Source organism: Aplysia californica, unplaced genomic scaffold (assembly GCF_000002075.1).
Source record: "Aplysia californica isolate F4 #8 unplaced genomic scaffold, AplCal3.0 scaffold00747, whole genome shotgun sequence".
Taxonomy (NCBI): Eukaryota; Metazoa; Mollusca; class Gastropoda; order Aplysiida; family Aplysiidae; genus Aplysia; species Aplysia californica.
In genome coordinates, this window is record NW_004798017.1 from 28,264 (window position 1) to 47,609 (window position 19,346).

The following is a 19,346-nucleotide window of genomic DNA, read 5'->3' on the forward strand; positions in this document are numbered from 1 at the left end:
TCCCTACCACCTCCACCAACTTTCAACCCCACCCCCCGATTGCACCACCTCCTCTTCTATAACTTTAAAAAGAAATCATCATCATCATTGCCTTTTTCACCGCCTGGATCAGGACATAGCCCACGAACAAACACTTTCCACTTTCCCTATCCTAGGCTAGGGGCTTGATGTCACTCCATGTCTTCCCACTTTTCTGTACATTCATTTCCATGACTCTTCTCCAGGTTCCGTGACGTGGTCTTCCCCTTGATCTTTTATAGTTGTGGGTTCCAATCTAACACTTCCTAATTGTTATGCAGCTACTTGACTTCCTGAGAGTGTCCATTAATCCATCGCCAACACCTTCTTCCCACCTCATCTCTGACTCAGTTCTGTCTCGTTCTTCTTAATACGTCCTCGTTGGTACGTGATCCTAGTAACTTCTTTTTAGACACTTGTTCAAGAAAAAGTGAATCCTATTTATTGTTGAAGTCTGAGGTGCGTTCCATGTCTCACATCAATACAACAATTAGACTGTCTTCACCTTTGAGTTCAAAATCCTCAGCTTTGTTCGTAGTGAGATTTCCATGGTCCCCAAATCTTATTCATGGCTATTAATGCAGTCTGTGTCTTTCCGATGCGGGACTTCATTTCAGAACCTGTTCCTCCCTCGCCTGTCAATTATACTCCCAAGATAAGCATAGAAAGATCCGACGTCTGCTAGTGTATTTCCCTCTATTGTGACCTGCTCCTTTCGTAAAGCATCTATCCTTAGGACTTTTGACTTTCCGGGGTGGATCGAACCATAAAATTTCAGTAGTTTTACCGATGTCCTTGAACGATATCTAACTTTACCATCGAACGACATTGAGAAAAATAGCTGGAAAAAGTTGTCAGCCAAACAGGAAGCGAGAGCTCTGACTGAGAGAGGATAAAAATCTGGATGCCGGACCATAATACACTCACTAGGCCTGGCCAACCAAACTAAAAGGCTTGCTGAGTGGTAGATCGAGTGTTTTTTTCCCCTTTTTTTCTTTTAGTTGCACGGTGGCAGAAGAGTGTAGGACTATCTTAGTCAGTTGATCGAGAATGACGTGCGTACTGAATTGACATATATTTTGTTTCTCTGTCGTATGCATCAGGGAGACTTGAATTTCAAGCTACCTCGAGCGCGAGGCATCATCACTCCTCGGAAAATCATACACACCAACTCTCGAGCAAGACGGAAGGACATTACACTTAGATCTAGAAAATCTAGATCTAAATCATCTAATTATATTTTGTTGCCTGCTCAAGGCCAAGGCCAGTAAATCAAGAAGACCTACCACTTACAACGAACTTCATGTTCTTATAGTAGACCTGACTTCCAGTTGGTTGTAACTTTCTTGGGGGAGATTCTGCAAGACTTCCAACACTCCACAGTCACCAGTTAACATGTCATACCCTGGTAAGTAATCGTTCTTCTCCATGATGTCAAAGAATTAAAGGATTAGGCCTACTTGTGCATGTGTGCATTCTCTCCCTTCTACTAGATCTAGTTTTGATCTTGCCTAGACTAGACTAGAAAGTGTGGTGATCTTGTAGACTTTCCGTTTGTTAAAGTCCAAAAGTCCACGTTCCATTCGTTTACATCCAGAGAAGAAATCCAGAAGTCTTGATGACCAAAAAGGTAACACAAAGAACAGGGATGCAACTTAACCACAAAATATCAAATTATGGTAAAATTCAGCCCCCCCATGTGTGTACTCACAGTAATGTGTATCTGTATACTCAAAACTATGTATCTGTATGTTCTCAAAGCTATGTGTTTCTGTGTGTACTCAGAACGATATGCATCTATGTACTCAAAACAATGTGTTTCTGTGACTGTACTCACAGATTACCAGTACTCCTCGTACAGTGGCTCAGCCCAGGCATACAGCGGTCCACAGTACGCCCCGCCAGACAGCGGCCAGTACGCGCCTCCAGACGCCAGTCAGTACGCACCGCCGGACAGCCAGTACGCTCCGCCGGACAGCCAGTATGCGCCACCGGAGGCTCACAGCAATCAGTACTTGCCACCGGACGGCCAGTACGGGCCCCCGGAGACTCACAGCGGCCAGTACACCGAGGCGGTCACCAGCCACCCTCAGTACGACTACAGCTACTCGCAGCCGGACCAGTACACGCAGACTATCGGTGAGTACGGTACAGTTGAGTCAATGATTCAGGCGTGAAATACGAAATGGGAGATGTGCTGATTAAATGAGTTACTTGGCCGGACCAGTACTTGCAGCCTATCGGTGAGTACAGTACAGGGAGTCGATGATTCAGTTGTGAAATATGAAATGGCAGGTGGGCTGACAAAATGAGTTACTTGGCAGGACCAGTACACACAGAGCCTATCGGTGAGTACAGCTGAGTCGATGATTCAGGCGTGAAATACGAAATGGGAGGTGTGCTGACAAAATGAGTTCGTTACTTGGTTCTCCCAGTTATGGAATTGGCCCTTTTTTTTATCCGCCACAGCATCCCATGTTTCGGTAGCTCTCTGCAGGTAGCTGGAGGGTGTCACTGCTAAAGAAGTCTTATAATTTCTTTTCCTTCTGTCTGTTGCTTCTATCTCATGTGTGTAGGTTGTTGAGGGGTGTCACTGCTAGAGATGCTATTTCCTTTCTTTCTGTCTGTTGTGTCTGTCTGTTTGTCCAGCTTATTCTATTCCTTGCAGAAATAACCCACCATTTTATATGGATGTGATTCTCTTTACTCTGTATAAGTGGGTGGGTGGCTGGCAGGTGCTCCAATGTGGTTCGTTCCTGTTTTCCTATAAAACAGCTATCATATCGCTCTTCTTGTCCTTTCTTTCCTTCTTTTCTTTTTATGTTACTCTCTCTTGTAACAGCTTCAATCTTCAACAGATATCTGACCTGGTCGTGTTGCAAGTGCCATAAAATTCTTTCTAAAACTAAAAGTAAATGCCCTACCTCTATATCCTGACCCTACATTATTATATATATGTCCTACCTCTGTGTCCTGACATGAAATGTCCATTGTCATCATGCCCTACTTCTATGTCTTGACGTTACATTATTATATGGTCGCTTTTAAGGACAAGCGGGCTAACCCAGATTTCGAGGGTTGCCAGAAATCTTGACCTACACCAAAAGTGGGTGTGTGTATTGGTTTGGTTATAGAGAAAACTCTCTTTGTATCTTAAAGAAACTGAACAAGGGTCCAAAAACTTTACCTTCGATTTTCTCAAAACAGCGTTTTTCGGGATAGCCCCCTTGTGCTTAAAAGCGACCATATGTCCTACTTCTGTGTCCTGACCCCACCACTGTTCCCCATGCCCAGGTTCGGCAGCCCCTGTCTACAACACCGCCAGCTCTGGCTACCTGGAGACTCCTGCGGTGGTCAGTGCCTACACCAGCACGCCCGCGGGCTACGCTGACCGCACGGCTTCGGCCTACAGCCAGCCCCCCGCCCCCCCAGTGTATGACCCACCACCCCCCTCCGCCCCTGCCCCCGTCACCCAGGCCTACCAGAGCCATGCGGCCCCGTACTCGGCAGACCCGCAGAAACCACCGGCCGGTTCGTACGACGCGGGCTACAGCTACCAGAGTGAGGCGTACGGCACGTCCCAGTCCTCGTACACTCAGGACACGTCTACGTATGCTCAAGGTTACGACCAGAGCAGCTCGAGCGCATCCTACCCGGCCTATCAGAGCAAAGCCAGCTATTCTGCCGCCCCGGCGGGAGGTGGGGTTGGGACTTGGGCGTCTGTGAGTGAGTATCCCGCCCCACCCGCCGAGCCCCCCGCGGCTATTTATAGCGACCAGCAGACGTACTCGCACGACTACTACGCCTCGGGTGGAGGTGATGGCCAGGGCTATGCTCAGAAGACGGAGTATCAGCGGCCAACGTGGCAGGCCGCACCCCCTGTGGTAGATTCGGGCGGCTACGGGAAGGAGTTTGGCGGTTATTCCGGCCCAGCCACGCGGAGGGGAGGGGGCGGCGGGGGCTACACGGAGGGGCAACAGAGGTCACAGTTCAAGGTCACAGGATCAGGAGTGGGCGGAGGTCAAGGGTATGGAGGTTATAGCGGGTCCGGCAGTGGCCAAAGTGGCAATAGTAAGGGCGCAGAGGTGCAGAGAGACGGTGGATATAGGAATGGGGAGGGCGGCCGCTCGATGGGGGGAGGTGGCGGGTCGGATTTCTTCAGGGGGGGCAGAGGAGGGAGGGGAGCGGGTCGAGGAGGTAATGAAGGAGTTGGGGGGCAGAGAGGGGGTCGGGGAGGTAGGACGTATGGTGGTAGTTCGTACGGTGGCCGTGCAGAGGCTGGCTATGGCGGTGGCTCGGATACGAGGTTCAGGAGTGAGGGGTCTAGTCAGTCGTCTCATGGCGACTCTTTTGGAGGAGGGAATAGAGGCGGTGCAGGGGGCTACAGACAGCCAGGTGGCAGGGGGGGCTACGCCGGGGCTCAGGGGGGCTACAGCAAGGCTCCCGGCGCGAAAGGTGGGTCCAGCGATGGCAAGGGGTTCGGTGGGAGGGGAGGATTCGGTTCCTCCGAGTTTAGAGGTGCTGGGTACGGCAGTGGTAGAGGTGGCCGGGATGGGCCTCCTGAGCTCGGGGGTCAGAGGGGAGGAGGCAGAGGTCGTGACGTGAGGCAGGAGTATGGAGGGGGAGGTAACTCTGGTGGGTGGGTGGGCAGGCGCGGTGGCCAGGATTCAGGGCCCCACGAGGCAGCCTACTCCACCAATATCTCCTCAAGGGGCATGGCTCGTGGGCGAGGGGGCGGGGCTAATGCGTCGCCGAGAGGGGGCGGGGCCAACATGTCGTCGAGAGGGGGCGGTGCTAACGCAACATCGAGAGGGGGCGGGGCTAACGCAACATCGAGAGGGGGCGGTGCCAACAAGTTTGGCGGTCAAGGGTCGGGGTTCGATGCTAGGGACAAGATTCGGCCCAAGCAGGAAACTGGTGGCTCTGTGTTTGGCCGGCTGGGTACCGAGGAGGAGAGGAAGGCGAGGGGAGGGGCAAACGCGACAGCGGCAGCAGCAGTGAAAGCTCCGTCACGGCCACAGGATCGGCTGTTGAACGAGGTGGAGGTCAAGCCCAAGGTGGAGAGGAAGAAGACGGAGGCGGAGCTGAAGAAAGAGGAGGAGGAGAGGAAGAAAGCGGAAGAGGAAAAAAAGAAGAAGGAGGAGGAGGAACGGAAGTCCGCGGAGGAGGCGGTGAAGCAGGCGTCGGAGGAGTTGAGGAGGAAGGCTGCGGAAGAGGCGGTGAAAGCTGCGCCGCCCTCAAAACCGCCGCAAACCCCTGAGGAGGTGGCACGGGAGGAGGAGATACAGCAGAAAATCCGGGAGTCCATCGTGATCATCAACCCGGAGCACGAGGTCAAGGTCGCAACCCAGGACCCCAGCAAGGACCTGGAGATGTCGCAGGAGTTGCGGGACCTGCTCAAGACCATCACGGGCGACTACGTCTGCCGCCTGTGCAGTGTGCGGATCGTGGGTCCCCACATGGCAGCCATGCACTACAATGGCAAGAATCACATGAAGAAGCTACGCAACTTTGTGCAGACCAATGGGCGCTCGGCCGGCTACAACCTGGCCACAACCGCAGACGGCGCAGCAGAGTCAGGAGGGAAGGAGGAGGAAAAGAAAAAGAAGGCGGAGGGAGAGAACGGAGAGAAAGAGACAACGCAAGTTGTGGATGCGACGGTAATTCACAGCGCTGCCTCACGGAGGCCATCAGGTCAGGGTTGAAAGGTCATTGTATCGGTCAGTTTATTTATCGGGTCAGTCGTTGACTTGGATCAGTCAATTTGCAAAGTCAGGCGATTATTTAAGCCAGTCACGAGTCAACCAATGACTTAGATCAATCAATTTGGTGAGTCAGCCGATGACTTGAATCAGCCAAAGGTCAGCTTATGACTTCGATCAGCCACAGATTACCTAATGACTTTGATCTGTCATGAGTCAGCCGATGACTTAGATTTGTCTTGAGACAGCTAATGATTTAGATCTGTCATGAGTCAGCCGATGACTTACATCAGTCACAGGTCAGCTAATGACTTCTTATATCAGTCATAGGTTACCTTATGACTTTTATATCAGTCATGAGTCAGCCGATGACTTAGATCAGTCAGTCTATTCACCAACCCTGGTGTAGTTATCTCAATTGACAGCTCTCCCAAAGGGATAAAACAGTTCTGTTATGGTCAGTTTGCTAAATGTGACCAGCTCAACTTAGATAGCTCTTTAAATCAGACACTCACAAAATTAGGAAATCAGACAAACAAGTCAGCTCAGGGCGTGTGTGGAGTGGGAACTAGTTTATGGGAGCTTGAACATGACGACAGCCGAGCGTGTTTCAACGCATGGCACTCTGACCAGAGACCCCGGATATACGTAGGCTATTGATTGTGATTTTGCTGCTACTTGGCAGAATAGAAATGACCTTTCAACTCTGACTTATTAGGTAAACCCATCATTAAATGAGATTCAATCGTTAAGGGAAACGAGAAATTCCCCAAAACCGAGTCTCTCGATGCTGAAGACAAAAAAATTGCTGACCAATGAAATCCAGCGTGGGTGTTGTTTTATTGTAAAAAATTGTACATGTGCATGCTAGAATGTGAAAGAGAAATTTCACATCCGGAAAAGAAAAAGAAATGTAAATTTTCTCCCAATCTCTCTTGGAGAAAGCTTACTACTACAGTTTCAGTTTCTGTCTCAACAACGGAAGCCTCGTTTTTGTTTAGTCAAACAAACGTTTCATTCGTATGTTTCATAAATGGGCAGTACTAATTTTGTATGGTTTAACTCTTTCTGGACGTATTGCAGACGTATCAGTAACTTTGGGGGTGGGGTGGGGGGTCACGTATAGGAATATCGCCAATATGACCTGGGTTTTTGGGGGGGGGTTTTTTGTTTTTGTTTTTTTCTTCATTTCTTAGTGTAACACTCCGCAAAATACGGCATTTTGAAAAGTGAGATATGTGTCACAAAGTGGTGGAATCAGGCGCTCGTCAATTTTTGGCCATATGGAGTTATTGGTACCATCGTAAAGCTTGTTCATTTGTCTGTCTTTTGATGAAAAAAATTCGCGTCTATCTTGAATAGAAGTCGAGATATTTTGGATTGAAGGAGGTTGGGGTCGTTTGGTTTCAGAGGCAAAATTAATGAGAAAATGGCCACCAAAGTTTAGTGATTTCCAAAGCTTGAGAGCTTTTGGAAACTGTAAATTTACAATTTGCATGCCTTTAATAAACTCTTTTCAATAAAATCCACTCAGCAATGTGTTTTTAAATGGACATACAAGGTTTTCAGCCAAAAATTCAATAAGAATTGCCAAATAGATTGAAATAGGCTGGTCTCTTCAATTTCATAATTTTGACAAGCGCCTGATTTCACCACGATGCCTCACTTATGACGGAATCTTGCGCTCATATGTCGATTTTTGCATTGTATTGTATTGTTTTTGTAACATCGATGAATACCAAAAATGCGAGAGGAAAGTTTCTGAAACAAAATTTGGCTTTATAAAACATTTTGCTCTTACTGATTTGCGGGGATACAAATAAGATATGTCCAAATGGTTTCAATTGCAGCGAAAAATTACGTCCTGGATGAGTTAGACATGTAACATACACATACAGTCTGCCTTTGGTATCCTGACAGCAAAAATTGATCTAGAGAGTATGTGTTCCACATTGACCAGTGGATCAAAAAATTCTCGGCGAGAAAAGGGAAAGTTTTTGGAATCTCATTTGATGACCTTGTGATATGTTCTATTTGTGGTCCCGCCATTCACTGCTTGATTTCATCTCTGGATTTGCGGTCCTCATCTCCGACCCCCGACCCCCGACCCACCCCTGGGCTCCTCATCCCCCATCCCCAGGGGCAGGTCAGTTGCATCATTCTGTACAAAGAAAGATAGTCTAGCACGCATGGTAGCGAAATCAACGGATGCAGAAATTTTTCATAATATGTACGAGTTTCACTATGTCACAATGTACGACGTGTTTGAAATCCAAAGGATACACGTGTTTATGAAAGAATTTAGGGCCTGAGAATTTTTTCGCTCTCTGTACTTTCGCTATATATACATATTTATCTATGTGCTGGCGCTCGTATGACCTTTTGCAGTTGTGAGCGCCGTAAAACCTCTACTAAAACTTTGGCTATCTATGTGCGTGCTAGACTAACTTGTCTTGTTTGGGAGGGGGGTCTGGTTCACTGACAGATATTCTGCTCTATGTAGCTAGCTCATGATACTGCTGCCACTCATTCTGTTCACCAAAGTAGCTGTCTTATCTTAGAGGCTTTTCCATTTTCTTTGTGTCTGTAGTTTGTTTTTTTGTTGTTGTTTTTTTACCCCTGCCTTTTTTCTATCAGGTGACGCTTTAGTTAGGGTTAGGCAAACAAAACAGAATGTTTAACCCTATCCGTACACCCTGGTGTCATTTTTTTACCCCCGGGGTTGTATTCTTCACATTTTAGAATACTTCTAGTACGAAGATAAAACTTTCAGTATTTCTCAAAAAATCATTTTGACAGACTGTTATGCAAAGCGTATGGATCCGATTAACGAGTAAATTTCCTCTTAGGAAAGTGGTCACACAGAGTTCCCCGCGTCATATGGTATGGATACGAGAGTAAAACACGACGTAGGGATAGGGTTAAATGATAGAAGAAATAGAGAGAACACTGAGTTTGTTAGTGTTTATTTATTATTGTTGCTGAAGCAGTTTACTGTTACATCGATATCTTAGTGGGGGTCAAAGTTCACTGATTTTTCCAGAAAAGTAACTTGTCTAGTGTAGGAGGGTGTTCACTTTAACTTTAAGGTTCACTGGTGACTGCTTCGTTTTGTGTTCCCGTTGCTATCGTTTTGTGCACCTAAGCAGCCTTCTCTCCGACAAGTCTGGAAGGTTGCAGAATTCTCAGAAAGTTTAGATAAGGAGTGGGGGGAGGTCGTATCTAGATCTATATAGCGAAGAGAAGGGATTTGATAGTTGTGGGAAAAAACGTGACAATGTATACAGTTGTATGTTTCGTTAGTAGAAATAGTTTCTTTATTTAAACTCTTGTTAGGAAAACTTCCTTGCTATTGATACTCTTTGTGGTTTGGTCCAAAGTGTTGTTTTTGTTACTTTATATTGTTGGCAACGGTCTATAAAGTAAGTGGCTTTTTTTTTCTCTTTTTTTTTTTAGTTCGTTTTGAGTTGGTTTACAGAAGTGTTCTTGGTCTCAGGGTCGTGGTGTTTGCAAAGAATAATATCTATCCACCCTAAGCAGATGTTGGAGGACGAATGTCACTTGTCGCTAGTTTTTCTTGCCGCAGGGACAATACATATTTTAATTGTGTGGAAGTTTAGAACGTTTTTCATCTCAGTTGGTTTTTATTTTTAAATTATGTTTCTGTTTGTTTTTTGTTTTGTTTTTTGTTTTGTTTTTGTTTTTTTTAGGGGAAGGGGTCTTTAGCTGAAAGCAAGGCACAGAAATGATCAAAATCTACTTTTGTCATTTTGTTAAGTTAATGGTGGGGAAAATTTTCTGGAGTGGTCCCATTCTCCTGTTGTTTTCTGCCCCAGTGTCCTATTTGGCTAGCCAGTCTGGCAATATCCCTTGCACTCACAGATTATCCTTTTTACAGAAATAAAAACAAAACTGTTTTTTCTGTCAGTTATGTATTGTTTTTATTGTTGTTTTGGAAAGAGCAAGAAAGAACATGGTGTCCAGTATAGGGTGACTTTATAAGAAAATCCTATATAGGGTGACTTTATAATGGATTCCTATGTAGGGTGACATTAGAACAGACTCAGAGCCCTGCATAGGGTGACTTTAGAAAAAAAATCCTATGTAGGGTGACTTTATAATGGAGCCCTATATAGGATGACATTGTAACAGAGCCCTTCACAGGGTGACTTTATATGAAAATCCTTTGTAGGGTGACTTTATAATGGAGTCCTATATAGGGTGACATTGTAACAGAGCCCTTCATAGGGTGACTTTACAAGAAAATCAAATGTAAGGTGACTTTATAATGGAGTCCTATATAGGGTGACTTTATTTTTTTTTTTAATCCAATATAGGGTGACTTTGTAGTGGGTTTTTTTGTTGTTCGATTAAATACAGGCCTAGTATTTTCAAATGTCACATTGCAAATTCAAAAGTCATGTAGTAACCTCAAATATAAATTATGATTCATAAAGACGTTCTTTGTCTTTTTGAATTTATTGAATAATTTTTTAATACTGTACTTGTATTATGCCAACGTGGCAAACTTTCAATAGTCTGGATCTCTAGATTGTCCCTCAGTTTGTCTTTCAACATGAGCTTCAATATATGTTGTCCTTGTGAAAGAAGCGTTAAGAGATCAGACAGAGATAGGGAATATTAAAATTTGAAGTTTGGATGCTCGTATGACCTTATGCAGTTGCGAGCACCATAAAACTTCTACTCAAAAAAAAAAGTTTGGATGTGATTTTTGAATTTTTAAACGGTGTCATGTTTTAAACTGAAAATCGCATGCCACCTGTCCGTTTGAAGTTACAATGTGGCATTTTATTTCACAAAATGACATTTCAAATTACCAGACGTCTAACTAATAGAAAGAAATCTATAACAAAGTCCTTCACTGGGTGATTTTATGTGAGAACCCTATATAGGGTGACATTATAACCGTCCTTTAAAGAGTAATTTTGAGAATTCTATATATAAGATGACTTAATAAGAGCCCTGTTTAGGGATTTTGTAAGAGAATTCTAAAAAGGATAACTTTATAATTTAATAGAGTCCTTTTTGGGGTGACTTTATAAGGGAATCCTACATAGGGTGACTACATAGGATGATTTTTTAAGGACGTCCTGTATGGGATGATTTTATAAGTGAGTCCTATACAGGATGACTTTATAAGGTCATACATAGGGTAGGGGCACTTTCTAACGGAATCCTACATATGGTGATTTTATAAGAGAGTCGTATATATAGGATGCCTTTATAAGGGAGTCTTTTGTAAGGTGACTTTGTAATGAGTCCTATATAGGGTGATTTTATAAGGGAGTCCTATATAGGGTGACTTTGTAACGCAATCCTATATATGGTGATTTTATAAGGGAGTACTGTATAGGGTGACTTTATAAGGGAGCCTTACATAAGATGACTTTGAAAGAGAATCCTATTTAGGGTGATTTTATAAGATAGCCTTACATAAGATGACTTTTTAAGGGAGTCCTATATGGGGTTACTTTATAAGTGAGCTCTATATAGAGTGATTTTATAAGTCCTATGTAGGGTGACGTTATGAGGGAGCTCTATATAGGGTGATTTTATAAGTCCTATGTAGGGTGACGTTATGAGGGAGCTCTATATAGGGTGATTTTATAAGTCCTATGTAGGATGACTTTATAAGGGAGCTCTATATAGGGTGATTTTATAAGTCCTATGTAGGGTGACGTTATGAGGTTGTCATGTATGGGGTGACTTTATAAGGGAGCTCTGTATAGGGTGATTTTATAAGTCCTATGTAGGATGACGTTATGAGGTAGTCATGTATGGGGTGACTTTATCAGGGAGTTTTATATAGGGTGATTTTAGATAATCAACTCTTACCTAGGTTGAACACGCCTTCATTTCGGTGGGGCCTAATGGGGTACTGATTTGTTATCTCCATGGATGGAACCAGCAGCATTTGTTTTCTGGACTATTTGCCTTTTAAAAAATGTAAGGAATGAATTCTACCGTGCCGAGGCAGAGCGACTTATCCGACACTATTGAGGGTTTTTGTTTGTTTGTTTGGGTTTTGTTTTGTTGTTGTTGTTTGGTGGGTTTTTTTGGGGGGTGGGTTAGTGGTTTGTTACACTAGCCTCGTCTACATCTACATCATTTTAATGTCAAAGACAGAACGACGTACCCTCATCTGAAATTGTAGTTTTCCAAAGCCAGTAAGTGACTAATGTCAAAAGTAAACGTCTAAATATTTTTCACGTTTTTCTCATAATCATGAAAAGTGTGGCATCGTGGTGAAATCAGGCGTTCATCAAAATGTTTATTTTTGAACAGGCCGATATTTTTCTATCCATTGGGCAATTTTTTATCATTTGAAAGTTGTTGGGTTATATTTGCTCAACTCCTTGTATGTCCGTTTAAAAACAAAATGTTGTGTGGATTTTACTGAAATAACGTTGATGAATGGCACAAATGTGTACATTTGCAGTTTTCAAGGACACTCAAGCTTTGGGAGGCACCGAAATTTGGCAGACATTTTGTCGCTAATTTTACCCCCCAGACACCGAGCAACCCCCTCCTCCCTCATTCAATCACAAAGGTCTCGATAGATGGGTTTTTCTTTCATCAAAAGCAAGACTAATGCATAGGCGGTTGTATGCTGTGCCCATTGACATAATCGGTTTGATTCAGTTTGGTTTTGTCGGTTTGATTCAGTTTGGTTTTGTCAGTTTCGGGTTCGCCGGATTGTTCCCGACTGAACTGATGATGACCTTCAAAAACAAGCGCTTTTGTTTTCAAGGCCGCTCGCCGTGGTAGATCGGTGTGGGTAGTTGATCTATTTATAGTGTGCACTGAAGCCACCAGAAACCGAACTGAACCGATCCTCAAATGGGCACCAGTTATAAGATGATACCAATAGCTCCACCTACGCAGAATTTTGACGAGCGCCTGATTCCACCATGTCGCCCCGCAAACAAATGTCCGGTTAGGTCGCTCTGCCTCTGGGCGGCAGAATTGCTTCTAACCGACTGTTCCGTTCTGGTTTCTGGACTTTATGATGGTATTTACAAATTATGTCGAAATGAATTGTTTCTAACCGAGCGTTTTGTTTGGTTTGCGCCGCGCACAGGATGCCGCCTGCTGTATTTCCTCCCACCCACTCAGGTATCGTCTTGTCCTGGAACTTTGACTTGAATGGTGTTGAGTGTAATTTTTCTTGGAAATTAATTGGGGTCGGGGGGGGGGGGAGGGGGGGGCACATGATGGTGGGAATGAATGTTATACATGGGCAGGATTTTGTGTTGCGCAAACCTTACTATATTGAGTTCTCTCCTGTTGCTCTCACCCGAAAGAGGTTACCTTATAATATATAATACCGGGTGTCTAAGAAGAGGACCCTTGTTAAGGGCAGCAGCTCTGTAATCTTGGGGCCAATTTCAACAAAACTTCGAAGAAATAAAATTCAACCAGAGGGACTTAACATTTTTCAGTAAGATGAAAAAAAATCAACTAACATGTTAGAAAAATATCAAGTTTTTTACATTTCCACCTAAATTTAGTGAAACTTGGCGTGTGGGTTGTGGCCCCTTCCCACTGGAACCAGGGTGGGTCTCTTTATCATAACACCTCCTCAAACTTCTACAAAACTTTGTCTGCACGTTGAGATATCCATCTGATGTGACTGTCGTGGTTTTACTGCTCTTGTCCTGAAATCAGAACGTACGATTACGCCCCTGTAGCTGAAAGCTTTTAAGAAGTAAAATTTTGCGTTTGACCCAATTTTGGTGGAAATTTTTATACCTTGATATTTCTCAAACACATCAATTTGATTTTCTTCCTATTTACGAACGTGATGTCCCTCTGACTGAATTTTGTGTTTTTCCGAAGTGTTGTCGAAATTAGTGAAGAGATTACTAAGTTATTGCCCTTTAAGTGGGCCCTCTTTTTTTCTTAGATGTTGTGTACTAGAGATCGTGGCAGTGACGTCACACGTGTCGGACAAGGAAGAGGTCTTGCCCTCAGCGGCATGGCCGGCGCACCCCCATTTGCATGAACAATTTGAGCCCCCACTACCTCTAGTAGGTATATCAAACACCACCCTGTCCCCATAATTCAGTGCAAGCTTGTACTTTGTAGATTTCCTCCTGAGACAGTTATACGGGGCGCCCACTACGGATGGGATCGGTCGCCGATAGCCCGACTTGGTCGCCTCAAAAAGAGACGTGTTTGTTTTCAGTTTTAGGCGGCCGACCTGATCCAGCCGTAGTGGGCACCCCGTATTAGGCGTCGCCACGTGAGTCTCGAAAAGTACTCATCTATCCGTCGGTCTGTATTGGTTCTTGCGCTCAACGCTCAGCATCCCAGAGTGGGCGCGTACAGCCCCGTCCATTTACTTGGGTGATGTCACTGCCACGAGCTCTTGTACTGTATAACTTCTTTGACTCATCCACACAGTTTCTCTCTTGTCCCGTGTTTGGGCGTTCTATTTAAAAGCTGGTTCCATCCCTGAAGAGAAATACAGTGGAGTCCATGTAAACAGAACACGCTTAATCCGAAAACCGGTAAACCGAGAGAAAAAAACCCTGAAGCCTTGTTGGTTTTTTTCTTGTAAGAAAACTATCAATTAGCCGAAATGCTTCTGCTTTTAAACCAAAAAGAATTTCGAGGGCGATATTGTCTAAATCTTCACTAGTAACCTTCAAGTAACGCAAATCATCCGAGTCTCATGTGCTTCAAGATACATGTAGCAACACAGAACAAAGAGACACGAGAACGTGCGTATGTCCATCATGGGCCTGAGAAAGACTGTCAAAAAGTGAAATTTGCCGCAAGCGTGGTGTTCCTAACTCTACACTTTTGACAATCATCGCTGTTTGAGCAGTCTCTTTTTTTGTGTGTGAACCAGGAACACGACAAAGCCCACGCGTCCACCAAACCGGAAACTGACCCTCCAACAGTCGTCCGTCTCTCGTCAAGTCGATGCTTGAAATAGAGCATCGACTTTTAAAATAATAATAATGTTAATAATAATCATGATAAATTGCTTTTATATAGCACTCTGTCTCACACTAGTATAAGCTCTGAGCGATTTAGATCAGTCACGTGAGAATTCCTATTGGGTGTATCCACCAAAATGACACAATTCCTTTACGACGAGACGGTTCGGTTGGAATGCCGCGTGCAACGTTTTTTGTCGCGTCCTGTGATGACTCATCAATCATAGCCGAGCCAGAGCTTTTAAAAAAATCTCATTTTAAGAAGTTCAGTGAAAGATGTAATAATGTCATATTCGTAATCAGAGTCTCACTTCAAAATTAGTAAAGTCTGCGAGTAAACCACTGGTTTAAATGCATATATTAATAATTATAATAATGGTTTGTTTTTTAATTATGTTCTGTTTCTCCCCCCTTGCGTTCCCTTACCTTTGACCTATTCACGCCTGCTGGAAACAAACAGACCGAATTGCCTCCTCCAGACACACATTAAAAAATCGGGTCGTTTCTGCTTTGGTGGACACGCGGCCTACACAGAAGCAAACTCGGCACTCCTGTAGATTTCGGATTAAGCGGACTCCACCGTGTGACAATCTTGATATATGAACGCCAAGAGGCATCGTGCAATAAAAGGCGTACTGGAAATGTTCTAAGTTGTGTCGATGAGGTGAGGGCATAAAGCTTCTACAATCAGCCTGAGCCACTTTGTCTTTGCTCCTTCTGTCTCCCTGTGTCACGAAAGAGTCCCTAAGGTGTGTAGTAGGTGTGTTGGGCAGTCCCTAAGGTGTGTAGTAGGTGTGTTGGGCAGTCCCTAAGGTGTGTAGTAGGTGTGTTGGGCAGTCCCTAAGGTGTGTAGTAGGTGTTTTGGGCAGTCCCAAAATTGTGGGGAAGTGTGCAGTAGCGTGTAGTTGGTGTATCGGAAGGCCCTAAGTTGTGGGGAAATGTGTATTGGATGTGTAGTAAGTGTATTGGGCAGTTCCTGAGTTGTGATGAGGTGTGTGTAGGTGTGTTGGGCAGTCCCTAAGTTGTGGGGAAGTGTGTAGTAGGTGTGCAGTTGGTGACTCCACGCTTCGGAGTATCGAGGCGTAGATGAAAATCTATTTTCTCAAGCTGGCACTGCAGGAGAACGCTACCAGTGATCGTATCGCCAAGAGTGATGTTCCCGGATTTGTTCCTAAATGGTGTCTGTGGTTAGGCACGTCGCTGGCGCACACAGGAGACACATTCGAGTTCGATTCGCGGGTGGGGAGAAATTTTTATAGAGTTTCTCAGGTCTTTCTGCTGGGATGTTGTATCCTTCTCCGCCTGGGCTGGCCCTGACAGGCAGGCTCGGGCGTTCATCTCCTAAATGATCTAAATTGTATTGATCAGGGTGTAAAAATATCTACCTTACAGTATTTTTCTCCTGAATACATATATGTGAGGCAGCGTGGTGGATACAGGCTCTCGTCAAAATAATCAAAGTGAAGAAACTTGCATTTTTCCACAGGTTTGTGAATTTTTATCAAATTTTTGTTTTTTGGCTCATCACCTTACATGCCCATTAAAGAACTCTTTTCTGTGTGGATTTTTCTGAAAAACGTTGATTAAAGGCACAAAAAATGTAAATTTTCAGTTACAACGTACTCTTAAGCTGAGGAAATAACTATTCTTTGGCGGCCATTTGCTCACTAATTTTACCTCTGAAAACAAGTAACCCCCACCTCCTTCTTTCGCAAATATCTCGACTTGTACTCAAGATAAATGGATATTTTCTTAATCCAAATAAAGACAAATGAACAAGCCTTAAGATAAAACCTATAACTCAACATGTCCAAAAATTGACGAGAGCTTGATTCCACCACGCTGCCTCACATTTTTTTTTTCAATTTCTTTTGGGGATTTCGGTTCTTTAACGCCCTGCGGGCCACTATCCCTGGAGTCCGCCATGGAGTTAGTTGTCCTTTCTTCTTGTCTGTTGGGAAGTACTGGTTGATACAGCTGCACAGTATATCTGGTGGTGAGGTGAGGGTGTGTGGTACATGTAGTCTTGGTACAACTTCTGGGTGTGTTGTTGTAGTCTTGGTACAACTTCTGGGTGTGTGGTACATGTAGTCCTGGTACAACTTCTGGGTGTGTGGTACATGTAGTCTTGGTACAACTTCTGGGTGTGTGGTACATGTAGTCTTGGTACAACTTCTGGGTGTGTGGTACATGTAGTCTTGGTACAACTTCTGGGTGTGTGGTACATGTAGTCTTGGTACAACTTCTGGGTGTGTGGTACATGTAGTCTTGGTACAACTTCTGGGTGTGTTGTAGTCTAGTTTTTTGTCTAGGTGCAAATATTATTTGTGTAAACCTAGAAGTCTAGTTTATTGTTTAGGTACAACTGTAAAAGTGTACACCTTTTGGGTTTGTTGTAGTTTTAGTCTAGTTTATTGTCATAGTACAACTGTTGGGACAGATGTTGTAGTCTAGTTTATTGTATAGGTACAACTGTTAGGTGTGTAAACCTAGAAGTCTAGTTTATTGTTTAGGTACAACTGTAAAAGTGAACAACTGTTGGGTGTGTTGTAGTCTAGTTTATTGTCTAGGTACAACTGTTGGGGTATGTAGAATCTAGAAAATAAAAAAAAAGGTACAACTTTGAGTGTGTAGTAGTCTAGTTTTTATTGTCTAGGTACAACTGTTGGGTGTGTTGTAGTCTAGTTTAATGTCTAGGTACAACTGTTTGGGTTTGTTGTAGTGTAGTTTTTTGTCCAGAGTACAACTGTTGGGTGTTGTAGTCTAGTTTATTGTCATGATACAACTGTTGGGTTGGGTGTGATGTAGTCTAGTTTATTGTCTAGGTACAAATGTTTGGGTTTGTTGTAGTGTAGTTTTTTGTCTAGAGTACAACTGTTGGGTGTTGTAGTCTAGTGTATTGCCTAGGTACAAGTGCTGGGTGTGTTGTAGTCTAGTTTATTGTCTAGGTACAACTGTTTGGGAGTGTAGAGCCTAGAAAATAAAATAAAAAAAGAGTACAACTGTTGGGTTGGGTGATGTAGTCTAGTTTATTGTCTAGGTACAAGTGTCAAGTGTGTTGTGGTCTAGTGTATTGCCTTGGCACAATTGCACAGTGATTGGTAAGCTATAGTTGTCTATTTGTGTGTTTGTGCGTGTGTGTGTGCGCGCCTATGTGTCTGTGTGTTTGTTTGTTAATGTACGTGTCTGTGTCATGTGCCTATGTTGGTGTCTCTCTGTGAGTTTCTTACTAGATATTAATGTGTCTGTGCGTGTGTCTGTTTATATGCCTGTCTGTGTATGTATGTTTGTCTATGTATGTGTATGGCTATTGTGTGTCTGTGTATGTATGTTTGTTTATGTATGTGTATGGCTATTGTGTGTCTGTGTATGTCTATGTTTGTGTCTGTGCATGTATCTATGTACATTACTGTGTGTGTATCTCTGTTTGTGTCTATGTATCTATATAAGTGTATGTATGTGTGTGTGTGTGTGCTTATGCATATATGTGTCTGTTTGTATTTCTATGTATGTGTCTGTGCATGTATCTATGTACATATCTGTGTGTGTATCTCTGTTTGTGTCTGTATGTATCTATGTAAGTGTATGTGTGTGTGTCTATGTATGTGTCTCTGTGTGTCTGTGTATATCTTTCTTTGTGTGTGTCTGTGAATGTTTCTATGTATTATATATATATGTCTTGTCTGTTTGTCTGCCTATGTACGTGTCTGTGTTTCCCCATGTGTATGTGTCTGTGTGTTGTCTATGTATGTGTTTGTGTGTGTCTATGTATGTATGTGTGTCTGTGTGTGTGTGTCTATGTCTGTGTCTGTGTGTGTGTGTCTATGTACGTGTCTGTGTGTGTGTCTAATCATGTGTCTGTCTGCATGTGTCTGTGTGTGTCCATGAATATGTGTCTGTGTGTTGTCTATGTATGTGTTTGTGTGTGTGTTGTCTATGTATGTGTTTGTGTGTGTCTATGTATGTATGTGTGTCTATGTCTGTTTGTGTCAGTGTGTGTGTGTCTATGTATGTGTCTGTGTGTGTGTGTCTATGTATGTGTCTGTGTGTGTGTGTCTATGTATGTGTCTATGTATGTGTCTGTGTGTGTGCATCGGCAGACGGGACTCAACGAGGAGTACTGCAAGCTGTGTAAAATGGCAATGTCTGTCTGTGTGTGTGTGTGTGTGTGTGTGTGTCTATATATGTGTCTGTCTGTGTGTGTCCGTGTATACGTCTCAGTGTGTGTCTATGTATGTGTCTGTGTGTGTGTATCGCCAGGCGGGTCTCAGCGAGAAGGAGTATTGCAAGCTGTGTAAAGTGGCCTTCCAACAGGAGGTGCAGGCTGACATGCACTACAAGGGGAAGAACCATGCCAAGAAAGTGCGCAACCTGGGAGCTGGGGGCAACGGGTGAGTGGACCAGGTTCAAACCTCATTATTCTAATTGGTCGATTTTCTCCAGGAATCTAATGTCACACTTCGCGATTCAGCTGTGACGTAGAACGTATGTTCTCTTGTGTTCTTCCTCTTCCTTTATTAAATGTGAGGCAGCGTGGTGGAATCAGGCTCTCGTCAAAATAATCCCAGTGAAGAAACTTTCATTTTTCCGCAAGTTTGTGAATTTTTATCAAAATTTTGTTTTTTGGCTCAACACCTTTACTTTAATACCCATTAAA

At 43.8% G+C, this 19,346-nt stretch overlaps 1 protein-coding gene across 1 annotated transcript in view; it reads left to right on the forward strand.

The window, feature by feature from the left end:
- The first annotated feature begins 904 nt into the window (after nucleotides 1-904).
- LOC101845499 (keratin, type I cytoskeletal 9) overlaps nucleotides 905-19,346 on the forward strand; it is a 26,053-nt gene continuing 7,611 nt past the window's right edge. Inside the window, exons 1-4 of the mRNA XM_005109059.3 lie at nucleotides 905-1,426; nucleotides 1,858-2,157; nucleotides 3,313-5,678; nucleotides 18,950-19,080. Coding sequence (XP_005109116.1) covers nucleotides 1,414-1,426; nucleotides 1,858-2,157; nucleotides 3,313-5,678; nucleotides 18,950-19,080 — 2,810 coding nt within the window. The 5' untranslated portion in view covers nucleotides 905-1,413. The remainder of the gene's footprint in view (nucleotides 1,427-1,857; nucleotides 2,158-3,312; nucleotides 5,679-18,949; nucleotides 19,081-19,346) is intronic.